At 39.2% G+C, this 21,332-nt stretch overlaps 2 protein-coding genes across 4 annotated transcripts in view; both read left to right on the forward strand.

Annotated features, from left to right (window-relative positions):
• The window catches only part of LOC129768409 (uncharacterized), a 229,107-nt gene that overhangs the window by 110,554 nt on the left and 97,221 nt on the right, over positions 1-21,332 (forward strand). The gene's annotated exons all lie outside the window — the stretch shown is intronic.
• Positions 1,046-2,462, forward strand: LOC129768408 (serine protease Hayan-like). Of its 2 annotated transcripts, none has more exons than XM_055770048.1 (4): positions 1,046-1,353; positions 1,414-1,442; positions 1,504-1,769; positions 1,831-2,462. In XM_055770048.1, exons 1-4 carry the CDS (start codon positions 1,176-1,178, stop codon positions 2,273-2,275), a joined length of 918 nt encoding a protein of 305 aa, XP_055626023.1. In that variant the 5' UTR covers positions 1,046-1,175; the 3' UTR covers positions 2,276-2,462. The 2 variants fall into 2 exon arrangements, with proteins under 2 accessions (XP_055626023.1, XP_055626024.1); XM_055770049.1 differs by having other exon boundaries at positions 1,048-1,353; positions 1,834-2,462.

Below are 21,332 nucleotides of genomic sequence, written 5' to 3' on the forward strand. Positions count from 1 at the left end.
TTTTCATGACATGAAACACTATGACTAAGGAATAACATTTTATTGAGTGGTTTTCATAGTTGTTTCGATTATGTTGTCTGGCATTAGTGTCGAAAAAAATAACGATGCTTTCACCAACACAATCAAAACCGTTGCCGAAAATTGAAAAATAAAAATTTAACTTTCAGAGCACTAGCTCGAGTTTTCCGACGTTTTTCACTATACAGTGCATCAGCAGATGAGAATTTAATATCTTGTGAGTAATCGATTAGAGTTTGGTTGATATTACTTGATGGAAGTGTACGAAAACGATCATTTTCTTTACACTATTTCGCAAAATTATTAATTTTTGGGCGAGGGGTGAGGGTGGGAGATGAAAGAAATGAGCGCCATTGTGGCAGCCATTTGTGGCTAGCTTCCACCTTCACCTTAACGTGTCGTTCACACGAAGACACAAGACTGACAAGTCGTCAATGGATGACCCTTTCCAACCGTAGTGGGTGACGAAAACTCCGGAACAAGCATAAAAACATGAACACTTGTAAAATCTAATCAATATGTTATGCACACCACATCTCTGATCTAGCCTCAAATGACATTCAAATACAAAATGAATTGCTTGTGCACCGATTTTAGTCACCAGAAGATTCGTTAGTGCATTTAAAACCATGAATTGAAAGAATTTAAAAAGAATAATTCGTTGATAATTGATGTGTATGCATGTTAAAGTGAATATTTCATGGAGAAGATCAATTCGAAAAAAATAAGAAAGTCACATTGTTCTATTTTTCATTATTTCTCTTATCATTGTACAATGTTCCAAACACGCAATATCTAACAAAGTTATAATCATCCTAAATTAGACAAAAATAATAATTTCTTTCGCATTAATACCCGCTGATGATAGGAATTGTCTCTCATTCCTCCCAGTTCCATGAACACATCACGTGGGTTTTAAGCCAGTTTTGAAGCTTGATTGCGTTTTATTCGAATGTAAGTGAAAGCTTGATCGATTAATCGTGGGATTCCCTAACTGATGCATCGCGATGGTTACAGATTTGCGTAGATAATCCTTATCAGCCTCGCACGAGCATTTCATTGATCGAAGATGCGCTGTTCGGGGCATTAGTTCGCAACGAAGCTTCTACGTGGCTACAGAGAAATTTCTTCCTCTATGCATTAATTTTCAGTTGAAAATGAAACTCTTTCTGCGATCGTTAACCCTCGCGTGGATAATTTTCCTGCTTGGAGTGCAGTGCGAGTTGAGTCAGAGCTTCACTTTCCTGAATGTAACTGACTCCAATCCAACACGCTATCACGCACTGGGAATGTTCAACAATGATCATCCAAGCAGAAAACGGATTGCCGTCAGAAGTGAGTATTAATACAAGAGTTATTTGAAAATCTCGCGAAGTTAATTTTTTGTTTTTTTAGAATGCAACTCTTTCAACTACATTTTCCCGGTAAGGTTTTAGATCCGCGAAAAAGTGAAAATTTTCGATCAGAAGCATTATCGCATTTCAGGTGAAAATCTTCTCCACCGAAGAACCATTTTTCTGCCCAGCTGTGTTCGTCAGCACGGATTCCCTGGTCGCGTCTGCTCTTTGTTTGAAAATGATGCAACATGCGGATGAACACCCAACGAATCATATGTTCGCTTTGGTGGACCGAGAGGACGTTTTCTTCTACGAGCACGGCCGTCGGTACCTGAGCAAAATTTTCTATCACCCACAATTTGAGGATGAACCCGCGTTTTACAATGTGGCGATTGTGAAGCTACGCAATCTCATGTAAGCTGTTGTATTTTTCGAGCTACATAAAACAAAGAACATTTTTTTATCAATCATTCAGCAGATATGATCGGGATGACACAGGTCGCAGTCATGTGGCCTGTTTGTGGTCCGAAAGAAGATTGAAAAATCCCCAAGCCATTCTCGGCGAGTGGTTCGAATTCCAACCGGAGCAGAACCCATCCTTCCGGTGGCTTGATCTTCCCATCGTCCCAAACAAGGACTGTTCCGAGGCGTTAGCGAATACAGCTCGACCCGTTCCCGAGCTGGCGAAAGGTGTGCAGGACTTCCAACTGTGTGTTCGAGATCCCCGCAACAACACGCTGATACGATTCTGCGATCCGCGCTCGTCAGGGCCACTGCTGATGACTCTGGGAAGCACCGTTTACGTGATTGGACTTCCAACTGTCCACATAGAAGATTGTGGGGTTGACGTCGAAGTGTTCAATCGTGTAACGCATTATCTCGATTGGATTGAAACAATTGTTTGGCCCGGTCAAGAGTAGATCCGATAATGGGAGAATTACAATGCAATGCGACTCAGAGACGAAGAGCGAAAAGAAGTGAAGCGAACGGATCACCCTAATCATCATCAAATATTCGTGAAATCAGATCAATTTATGTCGAACGTGTCAGTTTTCGGCTATGTAAAAGAAACGCTGTGAAAAATTGAGTCATTTTTCAAAAACAAAATGCTTTTTTTTCGGTCCCATCCTTCTTTTGTGTTGCGCTGTTTTTTTTTATTTTCGAAAATCGGAACAGTGGAACAGCAACAATAGTCCCCTCTCACACATCAGTCGGCGCGTTGGACATTCTATCAATCAGCAGGGAGAAATTTTTGCATTTATTCCGAATCTGATTTTTTGCCGATGAGTAATGAGTGGTGGCATTTCTACCCTCTTTTGCACTTTTTCGGTAATGCTCTTTTAAGATCAACTTCCATGTAGGACTAAGCGGGATAATGTTAGTTTAATGAGAAAAAAGCGCAAGGTCTCGGGAGATTTGAGACGAAATTGGAAGATTTATGTCTTGTGAAGAAAAAGTTTCGCCTTCTGGCTGAAACATGAAGATAGAGCACACATTATTGATCGTACCGATGAATTATGGGAAAATAAACGAGATGTTGCGGTGAAAGCCAGGGTGGAGCGAAAGTTAGACTGTAATAAAATACACATTGCATATCTTGCGCTCGAGAATGATGAGGAGTATTCATAGATTCATATACAGCTGTTGAAAAAAGTGAATGGTGACCAGAGTAGAATGGATAAATAATGAATTTGAAAATGCCACATAAGTTAGCTTTATCGTTGATAGAAATATATTCCGCTGCTATTTTCATTAACAAAGCTAATTTCAATATATTGGAATATATTTAACATTAAACAGAATCGGCGCTCAGAACTGCATCACCAGCCTCATCGGTATCTCTTAGTAAAGTTACATCTTCAACACTTTCAAAAACATCATTCCCAAAGAAATAATCCACAAATTATAGTATGCAGTACCTTATGCATAACGGCAACGGAATATTCGAACCGAATCGGTTGCGTGGTGGCGGCATTGTGGTTTTATGGAATCAGTTGAAGATGGTTGAGTGTTAGAATCGTTGTTGAATTCTACGCATGAGAATAACAACAAAGTATTGTGCAAAAATACAGAAGAACCCTGAACCAGACGGGAAGGTAATCGACGTGGTTCTTCAACCGAATAAAATTGCATCACTATGTGTGTTGGATCACGAGAATGGTGTTACGGTGCAAACGTGCCTCTTTAAGTGCGATTCACATACAACATCCACGTCACATTCATGCCCCGTCACGTCACGTTACCTCAATTATTATCCCATGCAATTCTTATGAAAACATTCACATACACCGGCAACGGAAATTTCGACTTGCCGTTGGTGGTGTATGTGAATGCTTCCATAAGAATTGCATGGAAGAGTAATTGACGCAACGTGACGTGACGGAACGTGAACGTGACGTGGATGTTGTATGTGAATCGCACTTTAACATGCAAGTCCATAGCGAAAACTCTTCTGGGAAAATCGTTCTGAAAAGAACTGATAAATTATCTCCTTCTGCGTGGTAAATGGTTGAATAAAACACGTTACGACATGAGCGAAACATAAGCACACGCATTGTATTCCATTCAGGTTGAGACGGGAAAATTGAAAATCGTTCGCTGTTGTTGTTGTCAGTGCTGTTGCCGAGATTGTTGTTGTTGTTTATTTTACTGCTTTGCTATTGCTTCTTTTGCTGATATTGGATTTGTTTATTCCGCGTTTTGGTTGATAATGTTAACTACTTCACTATTTTTATGTGTACTGACTGACAGGAGAATCACACTGGGGTGGGGCTTGCAACACTCTGTTTTGCTTCTCTTCAGGAACTAGAAAGTGTTCAATATATTCTATTATATCGATAAAAACAAATGTATGCGATATTAGCATTAGGAAATACTGTTGTCTGCTTGCTAGCTGGTGCGAAACTGAGGTTGACTAGAGTATTTGTTTGGTGGTTTTCTCTCAAAAATGTTGGACTCTGGTTCAGTCTACTAAATGTCATGATCAACTGTGTGGTTTTTTTTTCAGTATTAATCGTTGTCTTGGTGGAACGTAATATTGTTGTAGAAAAGATCTCTACAACGTTCGAATGTAGTCTTTCCTATTGATTATGAAGAATGTAAAAGCTATCGTTGAATTTCAAATTGTCCATAATCCTTCTTACATTATGCATTCAAAACTTTTGATACACCACTGTGTGCCCATCGGTGATGGAAATACGCCTGCTCACTCATCTTTGCTCGTGAGAGATTTTCGGTAAAAAAAACAACACCACTATAACTCCAAAAAACAACATCACAATAATGCAATATAACCACCAAATTTGTCCCTATGCAATTATTTTTGTTCCCAAAAAATGAACATACCTGTGAAAGGTCGGAGATTTTCAATGATTAAGGAAGAAAAGACTGCATCGGTGGAACTCAACTCTATACCAAAAGTACAGGGTTTTCCATTTGTATTTTTTGTATTTTTTAGGTGCAAAGGGTTCTAGAAAATATAGAGGCTTATGTCCAAGACATGACCGCATTATTGACGCAGGACTGCGTAATTATTTTGCTTGTTTACCACATCGGCTGGAGGACCGGTGCCATGCCGCTCTGTTTTTCCCACTTGCAATCACCATAATAGTTTGGTCGGGTGAATATCTTCATCCAAGTCATTTATGAGAATAAGCGAAGGTTCATGATTACGAAACAAAGAGGCTTCCTTGACCCGTGTGACTGTCCTAGGAAACATAATTCAAAGGGATGAAATTGGAAGGTATAGGAGTTGAAAAACTCATGAAAATGTAAGAATAAGAGTTTCAATTTAGCAATCACCGAGACTGTCTGTGCACAAATATATTATTGCTTTGTTTCGATTTAAAGTGTCATCCCTACAAAATCATATTAGCTTAGGACTTAAATGTACAGAATAAAATCTGTCGCAACAGGCATTGTGATGAAATGCTTCAGACAACCCTCCTACATGGGTTTTAGTGAGTAAAGAAGAGGATCGCTTCCACAGGAGTGGGATTGCAAACAAGTAGGGGAAGTGGGGCATAGTGGTCACCCTAAGGAATGTGCCCATTTCCAGCGTCAACTTCTTCTTCTTCTTCTTCTTCTTCAATGGCACTAACGTTCCTAGAGGAACTTCGCCGTCTCAACGTAGTATTACTTGCGTTATTTTTATTAGTACTTAGTTGAGATTTCTATGCCAAATAACACGCCTTGAATGCATTCTGAGTGGCAAGCTCTAGAATACGCGTGATCACAGTGCAAGTCGGAGGAAATTTCTTTGACGAAAAATTCCCCCGACCAGAACGGGAATTGAACCCGAACCCCCGGCATGTTAGTTATGACGCTAACCACTCGGCCACGGGAGCACAGCGTCCACATACCGTTTCAATTCCCGTTTCTCGGAGAATATTATAGTTCAACTCATTGTTCTTCAACATAGCAAACGGCTTTAACTAAAAAAAATCAAGATAGTACACTTTTTATCATTAGAAAAAAAGGTGAAAAATCGAACTTTATTTTTTCTTGGAGGCAAAGTGGTCACTCGCACATATCAAGCTAAATGGGATAGATTTATGTATTTTTTTCGTCCAAATTTGTTCAAATCATACTTGATAAAGTATGTACATGTATGAAATAAGCTTAGCCTATTCACCTAGAGTCTCAATTTAAATTTTCTCATGCATACAAAAACGTAGTATGAGACACATAACGTTCCGCATAATGGGGCTTGGTTTAGTTGGAGTCGCATATTTATCCAGGGTCAAAGCCACAAAAGGACCTTTTTAAGAGCAGAATGTGATGCGGTATATCAACTTTAGTAAACAGAACATTGTAAGTCGTTATTGATCTATGACCACTTTGCCCCCAAACATCAAAGTAATGATTTGACCAATATATCAGTTTGAATTAACTAAATTTCACGAGAAATTCTTTAGATACCATGCGCACAGAACTACGGCCTAATGGCTATTGAGAGCGCTTTCTGTTTTTATTTATATTTTGATATCCGACAGCTCTACTGAAGTACAGGGGGACTCAAAAGTCATGAAATTCTTCGAACATAAGGTGGCTATCAATATGACAACTATAGTCAATAGTTATACTACCAAACAAGCAGGTGACCACTTTGTCCCCATGACCAATTTGCCCCTACTACCCCTAGAACTTTTGCTTTGGGTGGCTGTTAATCCGACGGAACCTAATGTATTATATTTACACTCTCCAGAGGTTACAGTATACAGATTTTTAACCGTTTCAGCAACTTATTCCGATTTAGCGCATGGAATGTTGAAATGGCGACAAAAATCTGTCTATCACTGAGCGATTATTTGGACGATTTGGATGATTTTTTTATCAGCATGTAAAAATGAATTATCTAAAGCGTAATATAGCCGTTTCTTTGACATATTTTTTTTTATTTTTTATGATAGACTAGCTGTCCCGGCAAACTTCGTCCCGCCCAAAATTGTTTTTTGTTATCAATACCCTCAAACATTCACGTTTTCTTACTATGAGCAAGTTCATGGGTCCAATCGACCCCATTGAATTTACCTTTTACTATAAAATTCCTAGTATTTCTAACAAAACTCATCATTATAATATCAGATTATTTTCAGACACAATTCTCGTTCAAGATTTTTCAACCAATTGCAAATAACATGTTTCTTCGTTACATGGAATAAATGTTATATACAGAAAGTATGATAGAATAAAGACAGCCCTAAATCGGACAATTCCTTCCTCGAGTTCTGCTCTTATCAACACATCCGGTGATCCTTTTTTTTTGGTATAGATAGAAGAAGATATAGTAGTGCGTTTCGTCACATTAAAATCCATTTCCAGTTTCGAACGAAGATCAATTTCGCTAGCGCAAACATCAAATGGACTAACAACACTTGTCACTATGTAATTGTAGAACAAATTAGAATTTAATTTTCGGAATTTTCCCTTTTTCCTTCAGAGTTTTCCGATAATTTTCAATTGTCATGTTTGTTTGGAATATTTTAGGTTGAAATATGTATAATATTTTTATGGGACCCCCTCTCCATTCCAGAGAAGGGGGGGTGTCATACCATTATAGAAACATTTCTCATATCCAAAAATCCTCACATCATAGAAACATTTATTGCACCCTAAAACCTTCACATGCAAAATTTAGTTCCATTTGCTGGAATAATTCTCGAGTAATGCAGAAATTTTTGTTTCATTTGTATGGCAGCCCCCCTTAGAGAAAAGGGGGGACTATCTAACTACCGTAAAAACATTTATTGCACCCTAAAATCTTCACATGCAAAATTTAGTTTCATTTGCTGCAGAAATTTGTGTTTCATTTTATGGCAGCCCCCCCTTAGAGAGGGGGCGGAGTATCCAATCACCATAGAAACATTTATTGCAACCTAAAACCTCAACATGCCTAATTTGGTTTCATTTGCTTGATTAATTCTCGAGTAATGCAGAAATTTGTGTTTCATTTGTATGGCAGCCCCCCTTTAGAGAGGGGCAGGGGTCTCAAACTATCACGAAAACCTTCCCCGGCCCCGAAAACCCCTACATATCAATTTTCATGTTAATCGGTTCAGTAGTTTCCGAGTTCATAAGAATCAGACAGACAGACAGACAGACCGACAGAAATCTATTTATATATATATATATATATATATATATATATATATATATATATATATATATATATATATATATATATATATATATATATATATATATATATATAGATTTCTCATGAATTAATGAATATTTTTTAATGAAAATAGAAAATTGCAATACTTTAACATTTTGTTCAAATTGTAAATGGCTTAACATTAACCACCGAGTAACCATCCTATACTCGCGCATAGGTCTGACAGACCGAGAGTAAATGAGGTGGCTGAATTAAATGACTCTTGATACTGAATGAAATTAAAGAAATGAAGTTTTTTCATTCAATTATGAAGTTTTTTCATTCAATTATATATTTTTCTTTAAATAGATACCAATGAAAATGCCTTAAAATGCACAATAGCAGACACACACGGTCTGTGAGTATACGAGTTACGATTTTCCGCGCGAGTATAGGAGAGTTAAGGGCCAAAATGGCCGTCAGAACTATGATTCAGATATAATTTCAATTTATCTTCAATAACTACGCGGGCATAGAACTTTATATTATGCGCGTGTTTATCATACGATTATCGGTGCCATATAAATTGTAGCATTCAACAATTTCAAAATGCATTTTTGAACTCAACTTCACTATGAAGAACATTTTATGAAGATGATCAAACCACTGGACATCTGCTTCCAATTACTCTTCTTGTATGAATAGGCTATTGTTGCATAAAATCTGAAAAAAAAACGTCCGCCTTCCTCGTGCCAACCTCGGCCAACCAAACAAAACAATTACGTTCCGAAGAAAAAGAAGTATAAAAACTTGATCAACGCTCAAGGTGCTGTTTTTGCCGGTTTCCTTTTTGGCCCTGTTATTATTACCATTCCACCTACTCATTCTTCAAAGGAAAACAACGATCGAACATCTTTGTCTGCATTGACTCCGATGGCACGTGGAAATCTGGTTTTGGACATTTCTTTTTGTGCCCTTCGACAAAATTTATTGGACACGTGCGCTAGGATAAAAAAAGCTTTTCGCTCTTTTTTTAGTAATTTAACGGTGTTTTCACGAGCCGATAAAAAAAAACAAACAATAGAAGATTTTGATTGTTCGATGGCATTTCGAAGAAAAGCTTTTGCGATACGATCAGTTTTCGATCTTCCTGGACTGCCGCTATCTTTGATCGATCACTGCTATGAATGTCTTCGAACACGTTAAGAATAGTAAAAACGAGAACGATTTTGATTGAGTGCAATAGACTGTCAGAAAGTTATCGAAAGCCGGGATATTAATGGGCAAGGTGTCATCCGTTGGTATGTAAGTCCGACTGTGTCCATCTGCTGGGGCAAAAACCGTTGAAAGACTTCATCTCCAAAGAAATCTCCGAAAGCACGACGAATGTCTTATCTTCCACGAAAATGCATCGACGTCGAGATGGGACTAATCGAGCCGAATTTATGATTTTGCTCCCAATTCATTCGTCGTGAACCGTTGCAAATTATCGTTTGCATTCGTTCTGTCGAAGAGAAATTGTAAATAAGCTATAACCATTTCACGCAATCTGTGACGATTTGACAGCTGTGGACGGTGTGAAAGGATGACCGTTTCTTAAGAATCAAGGTGGGTAATGGACAAAGTGGATGCTACCGAAGCAACTGCATTCGTCATGGATGAAGATTTCCTTTCACACAGTTCCATTTTTGCGTTCATATAGAATACTAAAGACACAAAATACGGATATGTGACCAAACCCTAGGATAGATACGAATGAACCAAACCGAACAAACTGAATCTAATCACATGCTTGTTTTGTTCAAAAATATTTTACGACTTTTTTCAAAACAAACTTAAGCTCATGTTTAAACATCTTCAATGTATCATCCACTTTATTGTCACCGCGCTGCAACTTAATTGGGAAGCAAGGCCAACCTGTTGAGGCCTTCCACGGGGAATAATTCGCCCGAAACGTGATCTCGCATAACGGCTAAAGAAGTCCAGAGAAACAGAAACCTCTCCGCTAATTAGAGTTGGGAACGCAGTTAATTTACTCGATACTGCTACTGCCACTTGCGTTTTGCTTCCCTGCCTTCGTTTTTTACCCATTCACAACGTCCTTGGCCTTGGCGTGGTAACACCACCATACCACCGGCCACTGTGGAACGAAATGAATGGCCTTAGATCGCGAAGCTCAGCTCATCCGATACGCATTAGAAAATTCTATCGGCTTACCCCTGCTTGAACTTTCCAGCTTACAGGTTTTTTAACATTTTATTAATTTATTGACTCCGCAGAGCGCTGAAACCCATCTCGAGAGTCGAGAGCTCGGTTACGGATGTAAGCGTTCATGCAATGAATGTAATTTATGGGCCTTACACTGCTAGCTGGCTGGTTGGATGGTTGTCTATTTACCTGGTTAAACTTAGTATCTTCCATTACCTATCGGCTTTCAGGCCACCAATTAAGCAATTAAAATTCATCATAGAATCATTACGCGAGAAACTTCCTCCGGGAGGGACATGTGTGAATTGGCCAGTGAATGCAGCGGATGTAGTCGTTAGGAACAACCTTGAACAGTCTAAGTAATAATTGTCTGTTCATTTGAAAATTGGCGCAAGACCCATTTCTTCTGTTTCTCAGGATTTACGAACTAGTCTCGTCTCTTCATTCAATGGCAGCGGCAAATTCAAACGGTTATAGCCCCCTCAATTCGCTTTTTTCATAGTTTATAAAAAAACTGTATATTTTACAAATATAAACTGTAGGATTGCAACGATCACCTTGTAACTACTTTCTAGTGTTATTTCTGACTATTTTATATTTATCCAATGATTATATTTGTGAGCTGGGACTGACACTGATGTGGAGAAAATTCTTTCGATTCGGACTGAATGGAAAGGTCAGCAAAAACATTTTGGGGCTCAACGTGTTAACGTGTGTAAGTGTACATTTGACTGTCAGTATTTGTAATTGATAGTACCTGTCGAATGCAGTGTATGACATACAGTGGAAGCATAAGCCAGCAAAAAATGCAAAAGCAAAAACAACAAAAAAAAAAGAAATTGATGTTTTTAGAGATATTTTTCATTATTCTCTATTGTTTCGATCAAACAAAATAATGCTCTCACACTGCTCTATGATTCGCGATTAGGAACAAATGAATGTCTTCAACTGTCCACGTGGATACAATGGCGTAGAATTAGTGCTTTTTTCAAGACCTTCATCTAAAACCACTAACTCTGGTTAGTATGCTCAGTTCAGAAATTTATAATTTATAAAAACTAAAATTGAGTGAATGAGTACATATTCAATTTTTAGAGTGATTTGTTTACAAACAGAAACCACCATTAGGGAAATTTAATAACTCGCCGTCGGAAGCGGCGGTCTCTCGCAGGCAAACCTGTGTTCCACCGATTGCCCGGTTAGTTTGAAACGTAGGAGACGATCTTAAGTTTAGACCGACCGAGCGTTAACGAGCGCCGGACGGCATACGTTTGCCTGGTGCACAACGTTTGCCCGGTTCGCTCCGGAGGTGTTCATACGTAGAGGAGATGTGTCTAAAACGCACCTGCCGGGCAATTTGATCAACCTGATTTTCTCGTAAACCAGCAAGAATAGAAATACAATGGTTATAGAGAATCGTGCTAGTCAATGATAGAATCCTACCATGCAAGTTTTACATTTGTAACATGCTTTGAAAAAATGAGAAAAATAATTTTCTTTGGGAGCGATTTTCGATGTAATTCTCTACATCATTTCTATAATGTTTTTGTTGCTTGAAACCCTTGAAGCCCTGTGGTTCATTTTTTTATTTTTTTTTTATTAAATCGTTTATTTTTACAGGCTCAGTTACATAAGTTTAAAGGAGCCAAACTCCTGACTGTATTGTTACAAGTATATATAAACATTTTTCCTTAATTCTAATGTTAATGGTGTAGAAAACCGATTACTCGCGGTCTACTCGAGTTTAGAAGGGTGACATATTTTCTTCAGGAAAAGGAAGGGATAAAAGGATATGTTGACAATGTTCACTCTCACATTCACACTCACATTCATTACACTCAATTCTTAAGCCTATCTTATATCTAAAATGTTTTTACAGTTCACCTTATTCTATTGTTAATAAGAAGGGATTTGATTTCTCGCGAAGAAAAAGGAAAAGGAGAATATAAGGATATAAGGATAATCAGACACGAAGATCGATAACTTTTAGGAAGACATATATTTGGGACATGTAATCAAGGTCTAAACCAGCCAACACATCTCTCACCGGCACATTGGGCTGCCTTCCTCTAGCCCGAAGAGAGTTTTCTAAATTCGATCTGGCAACAAGATACTCCTCGCACGACCAAACAACGTGTTCGACGTCGTGGTAACCTTGGCCGCAGGCACAGATATTGCTGTCGGCAAGATCAAAACGAAAGAGTAGCGCGTTTAACGAACAGTGATTGGACATGAGTCGGGAGAAGGTGCGAATAAAGTCCCGACTCAAGTCCAGACTTTTGAACCATGGTTTGAGGCTAACCTTAGGGATAATTGAGTGGAGCCACCGGCCCAATTCATCTTCGTTCCATTTGCGTTGCCAGTTAACGATGGTATTTTTACGAACTAAAGAATAAAATTCATTGAAGGCGATTTGACGCTGATAAATTTCGCCTTCAATTGCACCTACCTTTGCTAATGAGTCAGCCCTCTCATTACCCGGAATGGAGCAATGTGAAGGGACCCAGATAAAGGTAATGACATAACAGCGTCTGGATAAAGCACTCAAAATTTCTCGTATTCTCTCAAGGAAGTACGGCGAGTGCTTTTCCGGCCTCACTGAACGGATAGCTTCAACAGAGCTAAGACTATCTGTTACAATGTAATAGTGTTCAACAGGTCGTGAGGCGACGCTGTCCAGCGCCCAGTGTATTGCTGCCAATTCAGCAATATACACTGAGCAAGGATACTGAAGACTGTGTGAGGTGCTAAAAAAATTGTTGAACACTCCAAATCCTGTGGACTCATTCATAGAGGACCCATCAGTAAAGTACATATTATCACAATTGACACGCCCATACTTTGCTTCGAAAATCGTAGGAACGATCCCCGATCGATGATAATCTGGAATTCCATGGATATCCTGCTTCATGGACAGATCAAAATGTACAGAGGAATTGATGTAGTCAGGAAAACAAACACGGTTGGGAATATACGAAGAAGGATCAACCTGCATGGAGACGAATTCATGATATGAGCTCATGAATCCAGAATGAAAATTTAGCTCGATCAGCTGCTCAAAATTTCCGATCACCAATGGGTTCATGACCTTACACCGGATGAGGAACCGAAGAGATAATAAATTGAAGCGATCTTTTAGTGGGAGTAGGCCTGCCAAAACCTCGAGACTCATGGTATGCGTTGAGGGCATACATCCCAACGCAATACGGAGACAAAGATACTGAATTCGCTCGAGTTTAATGAGGTGTGTTTTGGCAGCTGATTGAAAACAGAAACTGCCATACTCCATCACTGAGAGAATAGTTGTTCGATACAACATTATAAGATCTTCGGGATGGGCTCCCCACCAGGTGCCGGTAATTGTACGGAGAAAGTTTATTCTTTGTTGACTTTTTTTACTCAGATACCTAATATGGGCCCCCCAAGTACATTTGGAGTCGAACCATACCCCAAGATACTTGAATGACATAGCATGAGTGATCGGTTTACCCAAAAGTTGAAGCTTTGGTTTTGCTGGTCTATGCTTCCTAGAAAAAACCACCATCTCTGTTTTCTCCGTGGAGAATTCGATCCCTAGCCCAATGGCCCAGGTTGAAAAATTGTTCAAAGTATCTTGTAAGGGTCCTTGCAGGTCGGATTCGTTTGATCCTACGACAGACACCACTCCATCATCTGCAAGTTGTCTTAGGCTGCAATTTTGTGTAAGGCAATTGTCGATGTCGCTTACATAGAAGTTGTACAAAAGGGGGCTTAAACATGAGCCCTGGGGGAGGCCCATGTAAGAGAACCGACTTACTGCCGAATCTCCGTGAGAAAAGTTCAAATGTTTCTCACAAAGCAAGTTATATAACATATTATTCAATAGAGGCGGCAGACCCCGAAAGTGTAATTTGTCTGACAAAACCTCTATTGAAACAGAATCAAAGGCCCCCTTTATGTCCAAGAATACTGAAGCCATTTGTTTTTTTCCGGCGTAAGCCATTTGAATTTCTGAAGAAAGCAACGCAAGACAATCATTCGTCCCCTTGCCCCTGCGGAACCCATATTGTGTATCTGAGAGTAAGCCATTCGTTTCAACCCAACGATCAAGGCGAAACAAGATCATTTTCTCCAACAATTTCCGTATACAAGACAGCATTGCTATTGGGCGGTACGAATTGAAGTCGGACGCGGGCTTTCCGGGTTTTTTAATAGCTATAACTCGTACTTGTCTCCAATCATCTGGAACAATATTATGCTCCATAAACCGATTGAATAAATTCAACAAGCGATGTTTCGCCACATCAGGGAGGTTTTTCAGCAAGTTGAACTTAATTCTATCCGATCCCGGCGCAGAATTGTTACATGAAAGGAGAGCAAGAGAGAATTCTACCATCGAAAACTCGGAATCAAGATCGCACCTATCTTGTGAAATATCTCGAACAATTTTTTGTACAGGAACGGAATCGGGACAAACCTTCCGTGCAAAATTTAAAATCCATCGATGTGAATATTCCTCGCTTTCATTCGTTGAAGAGCGATTTCTCATGTTTCGAGCCACTTTCCATAATTTTTTCATTGACGTTTCTCGTGACAAACCTCCCACGAAATTTCGCCAATAAGCACTTTTTTTCCCTTTGATCAAGTTTTTAAATTGATTTTCAAGGGATAAATACGTTTGAAAATTCTCAATGGTTCCACTTTTCCGAAAAGCTTTAAATGCATTCGATTTATCCTGATAAAGCTTGGAACATTGGCTATCCCACCATGGATTGGGAGGCCTTCGACGAATAGTGGAACCTGGGATGGGTTTCGTTTGAGCGCGAACCGCGCTGTCATAGATCAAACGAGAAAGGAAGTTATACTCCTCCAATGGAGGTAAACCATCTTTGGAATTGATGGCTAGAGCAATCGCGTCCGCATATTTTTTCCAGTCAATGTGTCTTGTGAGGTCATATGCCATGTTTATAGATTCAGAAGAATTCGACCCAATGGTGATGGAAATTTCGATTGGCAAGTGATCACTACCGTTGGGATCCTGGATTACATTCCACTTGCAATCTAACGATAGTGAATTCGAGCAAAGCGAGAGGTCAAGAGCACTTGGGTTAGCAGGAGGTTTAGGTACACGTGTTGTTTCCCCAGTGTTCAAAACGGTCATATTGAAGCTGTTACAAAGGTCATATATCAACGATGAACGATTGTCGTCGTACTGTTCCCCCCAGGCAGTTCCGTGAGAGTTGAAGTCTCCCAAGATCAATCGTGGCTCAGGAAGGAGTGAGCACATGTCAACAAGTTGCTTGCGGCTAACCGCAGATCTCGGAGGCCAATACAAGCTGACTATACAAAGGTCTTTGCCTCTGATGTTTGCATGACAGGCAACAGCTTCGATCCCTCCAATAGGTGGAAGGTCAATTCTAAAAAAAGAGTGACACTTATTGATCCCCAATAGTACCCCTCCGTATCTGTCATCGCGGTCCAAGCGTATTATATTAAAATCGTGGAAAGAGAGATCATTTTGAGAAGAGAGCCAGGTTTCGGACAGTGCAAAAACATCACAATTGACTTTATGAATTAGAAATTTGAATGTATCCAATTTAGGGGTAAGACTACGACAATTCCACTGTAAAACAGTGATATCTCCGACCTCTCTATTTAAATTAGACATCAAGAGAGATAATCATTGCAAGGAGGGGCCATGTTTGCATCAATTGTTGCAAAATTGTCTTTAATACTGGAAGCATTGAGATGACAATGGTTCTGATGGAGTCGGAAACATTAAAACACTTGAAGATTTGATCCAAAAGGTCAGACAACTTTATAAATCCCGATTGGGAAGTTGAGCTGGATTGTGGTTCATGCTGAGGAACAAAACAAAATGTTGTTCAACTTAATTCGTTCCGTTTGTTTTTGCAGGAAAACGCATTTATTTGAACAATGAAATGAATCAATACATTATTCAAAGTATTAGCCAAAACTAACCACTACTTTTTTCCATCTTTCTGACAATTTAGAGATTGTTTCGTGAAAGGAGCATAAACCATTTGATGTCAAGAGTTAGGCCAGCCAATTTTTAATATCTTGTTCTGGAATAAAGCGTATTTTACTCAAAGCGCTCTGCATCGATCGAAACAAATGGTCGGTATTAAGTCAGGCCGAACTGGTGGTATGTAGCTTACAAAATGCTCAACCTAATGCAATCAATAATTCAAAATTTATAATTTTGCAACTTGTCCCCCTTTGACTTAACACCTACCAAATGATAGTTGGAAAGGATAAGGTCTAGGGTAGACTCTAGGCGGGTGAAACAGAATTTCCCATATGCTATTTTCCAAAGATTTTTCAACTCGAACAGCAACGTGAGGCCAAGTATTGTCATGATGGAATATTATCGACTCGTGTCTGGTCGCATAATCTGGATGTTTTTCGGCAATAACTCGCTTTAAACCGATCAATCGTAGCCTGTAAAAGGCTTTTAGCATAGTGAATGACACCCTTTTGATCCCACCAAATACAGAGCATTTCTTTGACACCGTGAGATTTGGCTCTGGAGTTGATTCTACTGGTTGACTGGCTTTATGATCTTTTGCGTTCTAGATTATTGTAGTGGATTCATTTTTTTGTCTTCAGTGACGATTCGATGCAAAAAAAGATTTCCTTCTGTGACGTTCAAGCAACATTTCGGAAATGCAAAATCGCCGTCTACATCTCTCGCTTTCAATTCGCATGGAACATAATTTCCTTGCTTTTGGATGTGTTCTGTGGTTTGTATTTTGCTCGAGTGGAAAAAAATAACTCAAGAATAATCCTTGTATCAAGTGTGTGGATTTTCGTATGAACATTTATTGAAAATTTATGGTACGAAACCTTTGGTTGCACAGAAAAGGTGTCAAGTAACTACTTTGTAATGCGACACTGCGAAAAAATACACTAAGAAAAGAATCTTCTAACAACTTGTGTAGTTCTGGGATTGAGCCCACGATCGTTCGCTAAGTAAACGAAAGCGCAGGTATTCCCGAAGGCGAATGACGCTACTATAGTTATTTTTAGATGACAAAGAATATTTTCACTATCCATTATTTCATTATTTGTTTATTTATTTTGCAATAATACAACAGGAACAAAAGGGTAAAAATATTCAAATTTAAAATAGTTACAAGCGGGTGAAAAAAAGTTGTGCCATGGCGTACAAAATCATAACCCTTTTATCTGAAACAAAAAAAACGAACAGATTCAGAATCAGTAAGGATGCCGCTATGGTACCGTTCTGAATCATATTTCGACGTTTGCTTAGCGTGAGCACGTAGAATTTACCCGTTCATCAATATTAAAATTTCTCCCGTGTTTCATTAGTTCTCATCATCGTTACCAGTTTACTGTGATTGCTTGGTTAGTGTTTCGCAGTTGACTATAAAATATAATCAAGTTTAATGTAATTTTCGTTCAAAAAATTACAAAATAAAGTGTCCGAAATTTGATTTAGTGTCCGAAGTTCGATTTTTTTCGCTTCATTTGAAAAGCATTTTATTCGATGATTATGTGTTCAATCAAATAAGTACCATAGTGGAAAGCTTAAAAGCATATTCAACTAATTTATTAAAAATATCAACCAAATAATACCAGTGCATAAAGTTTAGACCTGTTTTCTACATCATATGCCTTAAGCGTCCGAAATATGTTTCAGAACGGTATGAGCCTCGCAAAAAAATTGTTTTAACGAAATGGCAGACGAAAAAAGAAATGACTTTTTGGTACGTTTTTATGACGATTCAATTCTTTAGAAATAGTATCATTAAAAAATATTTTTTTTATTCGTTTATTCGATGAAGAAACGTAAAAAAAAAAGTTCACCTAAAATTTGGAATAAAACGTTTAGTAGAACTTGAGATATCGTGTTTCAGACTATATTTTGTTGTATATTTTGCTAACATTGAAGAAATCTATGCTAAAAATAAATACTAGAACAAGAAGTTGATCCCTTATGAGTAATGCCTTGTGTAAAACAAATTAATCAGTTTTCCTTTCGTGCAAAGACAGCCGCCGATAGAAATCCAAAATTCGACCAACAATTACGGCTTTACCCATTGATTTATCGCGCTTTCCTAGTGTAAATATCTGTTGTTAGTCTATCTAATCCGCTCATAAATTACGATCCCCAAATTTCATTTTCTTCATTTTGAAAAATTCTACACAAGCAACAATCGTTTGATACCATGTTTCCGAAATTTATCTTTTGTTTTCTCCCTCTTTTCGCCCAAAAATTTGCCCTTCAGCACACGGGCAGGTATCGATTTGAGGGAACCACGTCGGAAACGACACCGCCTAACACAAGACAATCCCGTGTAATCCTCCTCACTAGATGTGGCTTGAATCGTGAGCAGTCGGATGAAATTCGCACTGCTTACGAACGCTCTGACTCTGGCGAAATTTGCGAAAATTGGCAGATTGGCGTTCCCACGTTTCGACGTTTCTCGAATGCGGCTGCTAGTTTCAGCTCGCCTCCGAAGGGGGAGGTCAACAATATTTCCAAAATACATGTAAATACCGGAACAGGAACAATTGATTCGAGTAGGACTTTCGGCACAAAATCCGATCGGTAATTACGTGGCAATAGAATAGGAATTAAATGGGTAAGTTTCGCGCTATAAAAAAAATGAGGCAAACTCGCGCGAAGGTAGGAAAATGCTGAAAACGCTCCGGGCATGTGGCGACACTTGAGAGTTACCTTAAGCACGAAATTTGCATTGCTAATTTGGGTGCAATCATTGGCAGTAATGTTGGTCCCACAAAAAGTGCCATATCATATTTCCTGTAATGTTTCAGGCCGGGCAAATCGAAAGTCTTCGCCATACTTGACTAATGTACCAAATTTGCGCATCAACGGAAAAAGATGGATCGTAATTATCATATTTATTCGCAGCAATTTTTGTCACACGGAAGGTAGGATCGTGACTGTCACAAAATTGCACCCTTTACCGGGGAGTGCCTCGCGAAAATGATAAATGTCACTTATTGGCAAACCCCTTCGTTGCATCCTTGGAAGAAATTAGGGCATGCAGGAATGGTTGTATGTTATGACGTATCAATTATGCACATTATTGCCTTCGGAAAATGAGCGCGAATGATCTACGGAACTGAAAGGGTACAGAATCGATCGAATCGGGCAATTTGTATTCCAAAGCGCTGTTAATGGCAATGTGAACATCCTTTTGATAAATATTGAAATGCTGCGAGTAATTCTAATTCACAGCTGCCAAATCATCATACCCGGCCTCTTGTTATTCGAGCGACAGCGATTTTTTAGTGCATTTCAATAACAAGAAACCTAACAGATATAAATATCGAACCGACTATCAATGTCCCAGCTAAGATTTTGTTGGGATAAAGATGGATGAATTCCTGAAATATTTACTCTAATTATGCTGGACAGCCCAATTACGTAAGCTCCGGTCCACCTTCGTCCAGCCGGCTGCAGCACTTCCGCTCCCTGGGAGACAATTGTTCGATCCCGGGAAGCCACACAGGCCCACTCGAGAGTCGAAACAATCGATCGTCTGAAGAGAAGGACCCTTGAAAGGCTGTTCAATCTACCGCCGAAACGGGAACAATTGCACCCAAATTAAAGCGCCCCGAGCTAATCCCTTTGGGCGAAGAATAGCCCTGGGTGAGGGTGAACGCCACCTTCGGTGCCTTTGTCCTGTGACTGCGATTGATCCCATTTTTGCAGGGATCTTTTGTTCGCAGCCGGTAACGCTAATAAATACAAAGCGGGCGGGTGAAGGAGGACAACAAATGACCACCGAAATTAGAACAATTGCAACCGGAGGATGTTTCCTGTGAGCATCCTTGAGCTTTGATTGCGTGGATTGGAAGTATGATTGTCTGAAGTGTTAAACGAAGCAGCCAAACTTTCGAGATCAAACGAAACGGGTAAGATATTGGTCTTCGAATGCAAGGAGTTTCCACTGGAGAATTTTAGTATCTTCCCACGCTTGCTGGTGGTCCGTTTGAAATTTATGCTCTTGAGCATCTGGACTAGAGAATTATTATATATTGCACAAAAACTTCCCCTTCAAAACCGCAAAAATGAACCAGTTTTGTCCGTTAATTCCATCCGGGTGGCTCATGAACCCAAAACGATAATTAAATCGATAGTTGAATCCTTTTCCATTGAAAGTCGTAAACCGTCACCAGGAGAGTGGAGTAACTATTCCTTTCGCGCTCAAATAGCGATAACCTCAATTGTCTGCCTACCATACCATCTCTACTTCCTCCTTCGCTCAGGTTTTGGACTGGAGACGAACAAAGCTCTGCAATAAACTCGGTGCCTCTTGAAGATCTGTTTTTTTTTTGTCAAATTTCTTAAAGAAACTTCGAGCGCCGATGCGATGCAGTGCGGCAATAATAGGAAAAGAAAAAAAACTAGATCCAATAATGGAACTTCTGGAGACATCTGTTCCACTTTTCTGTGTGTTCGATTCCTCTCCTCGGATCCACCCGGCGGCCGCCGTGGCACACGCAATCGTTTATTGTCCCCGTGTTAAGGAACTACGGACGTAAATAGTTTTTTTTTCTTCCTTTAGCTTTTCACTCTGTCAGGAGATTTTATTTGATTGGGACAAATGAAATTTGAAAGAACCTGGCGGATCCTACCACCACAGAGCAGGAGCACAAGGAGGAAGCAAAAATGATCGAATAAAAGTTTGTTTTTCACACTTTTTGCTGTGTCCCAACGTCTCTCGGAGACGATTGTTGTGTTTTTTTTTTGTTAGTCTGTGCATCCTTCATGAAAAATCTGTCTGTCAGTTGTAGCTCGTGGCGTTGTGTCACACAGAAAACAGGAAAACATTTAAGCTTCCAGACCGAAGGAGTTTTGTTTATTTAAGATTCGCATGAAGGCGACGGAAGTGTTGTGGAAACAAACAGACTTCAGGTTTTGCCCAAAGCATTGCGATTTATTATATAGGAAAGGTGTGCACTTCCCAAACTAAATTGTCTCGGTTTTAAAGAGTTGCTCCTTCTGGTTTGATTCCACTATTCACAAATTCTTAAAAAAAAAAGAATATAACTTTGATCAACTATCTGACTACAATGTATTAAACATTATATTTATTAAATTTGTTGGCTTTGATGTTTTCATAAAGTTTAGATATCGATTCATGATTATAAGTTTATATTGTTTAACTTCAATA

This window comes from Toxorhynchites rutilus, chromosome 2, assembly GCF_029784135.1.
Source record: "Toxorhynchites rutilus septentrionalis strain SRP chromosome 2, ASM2978413v1, whole genome shotgun sequence".
Lineage (NCBI taxonomy): Eukaryota > Metazoa > Arthropoda > Insecta > Diptera > Culicidae > Toxorhynchites > Toxorhynchites rutilus.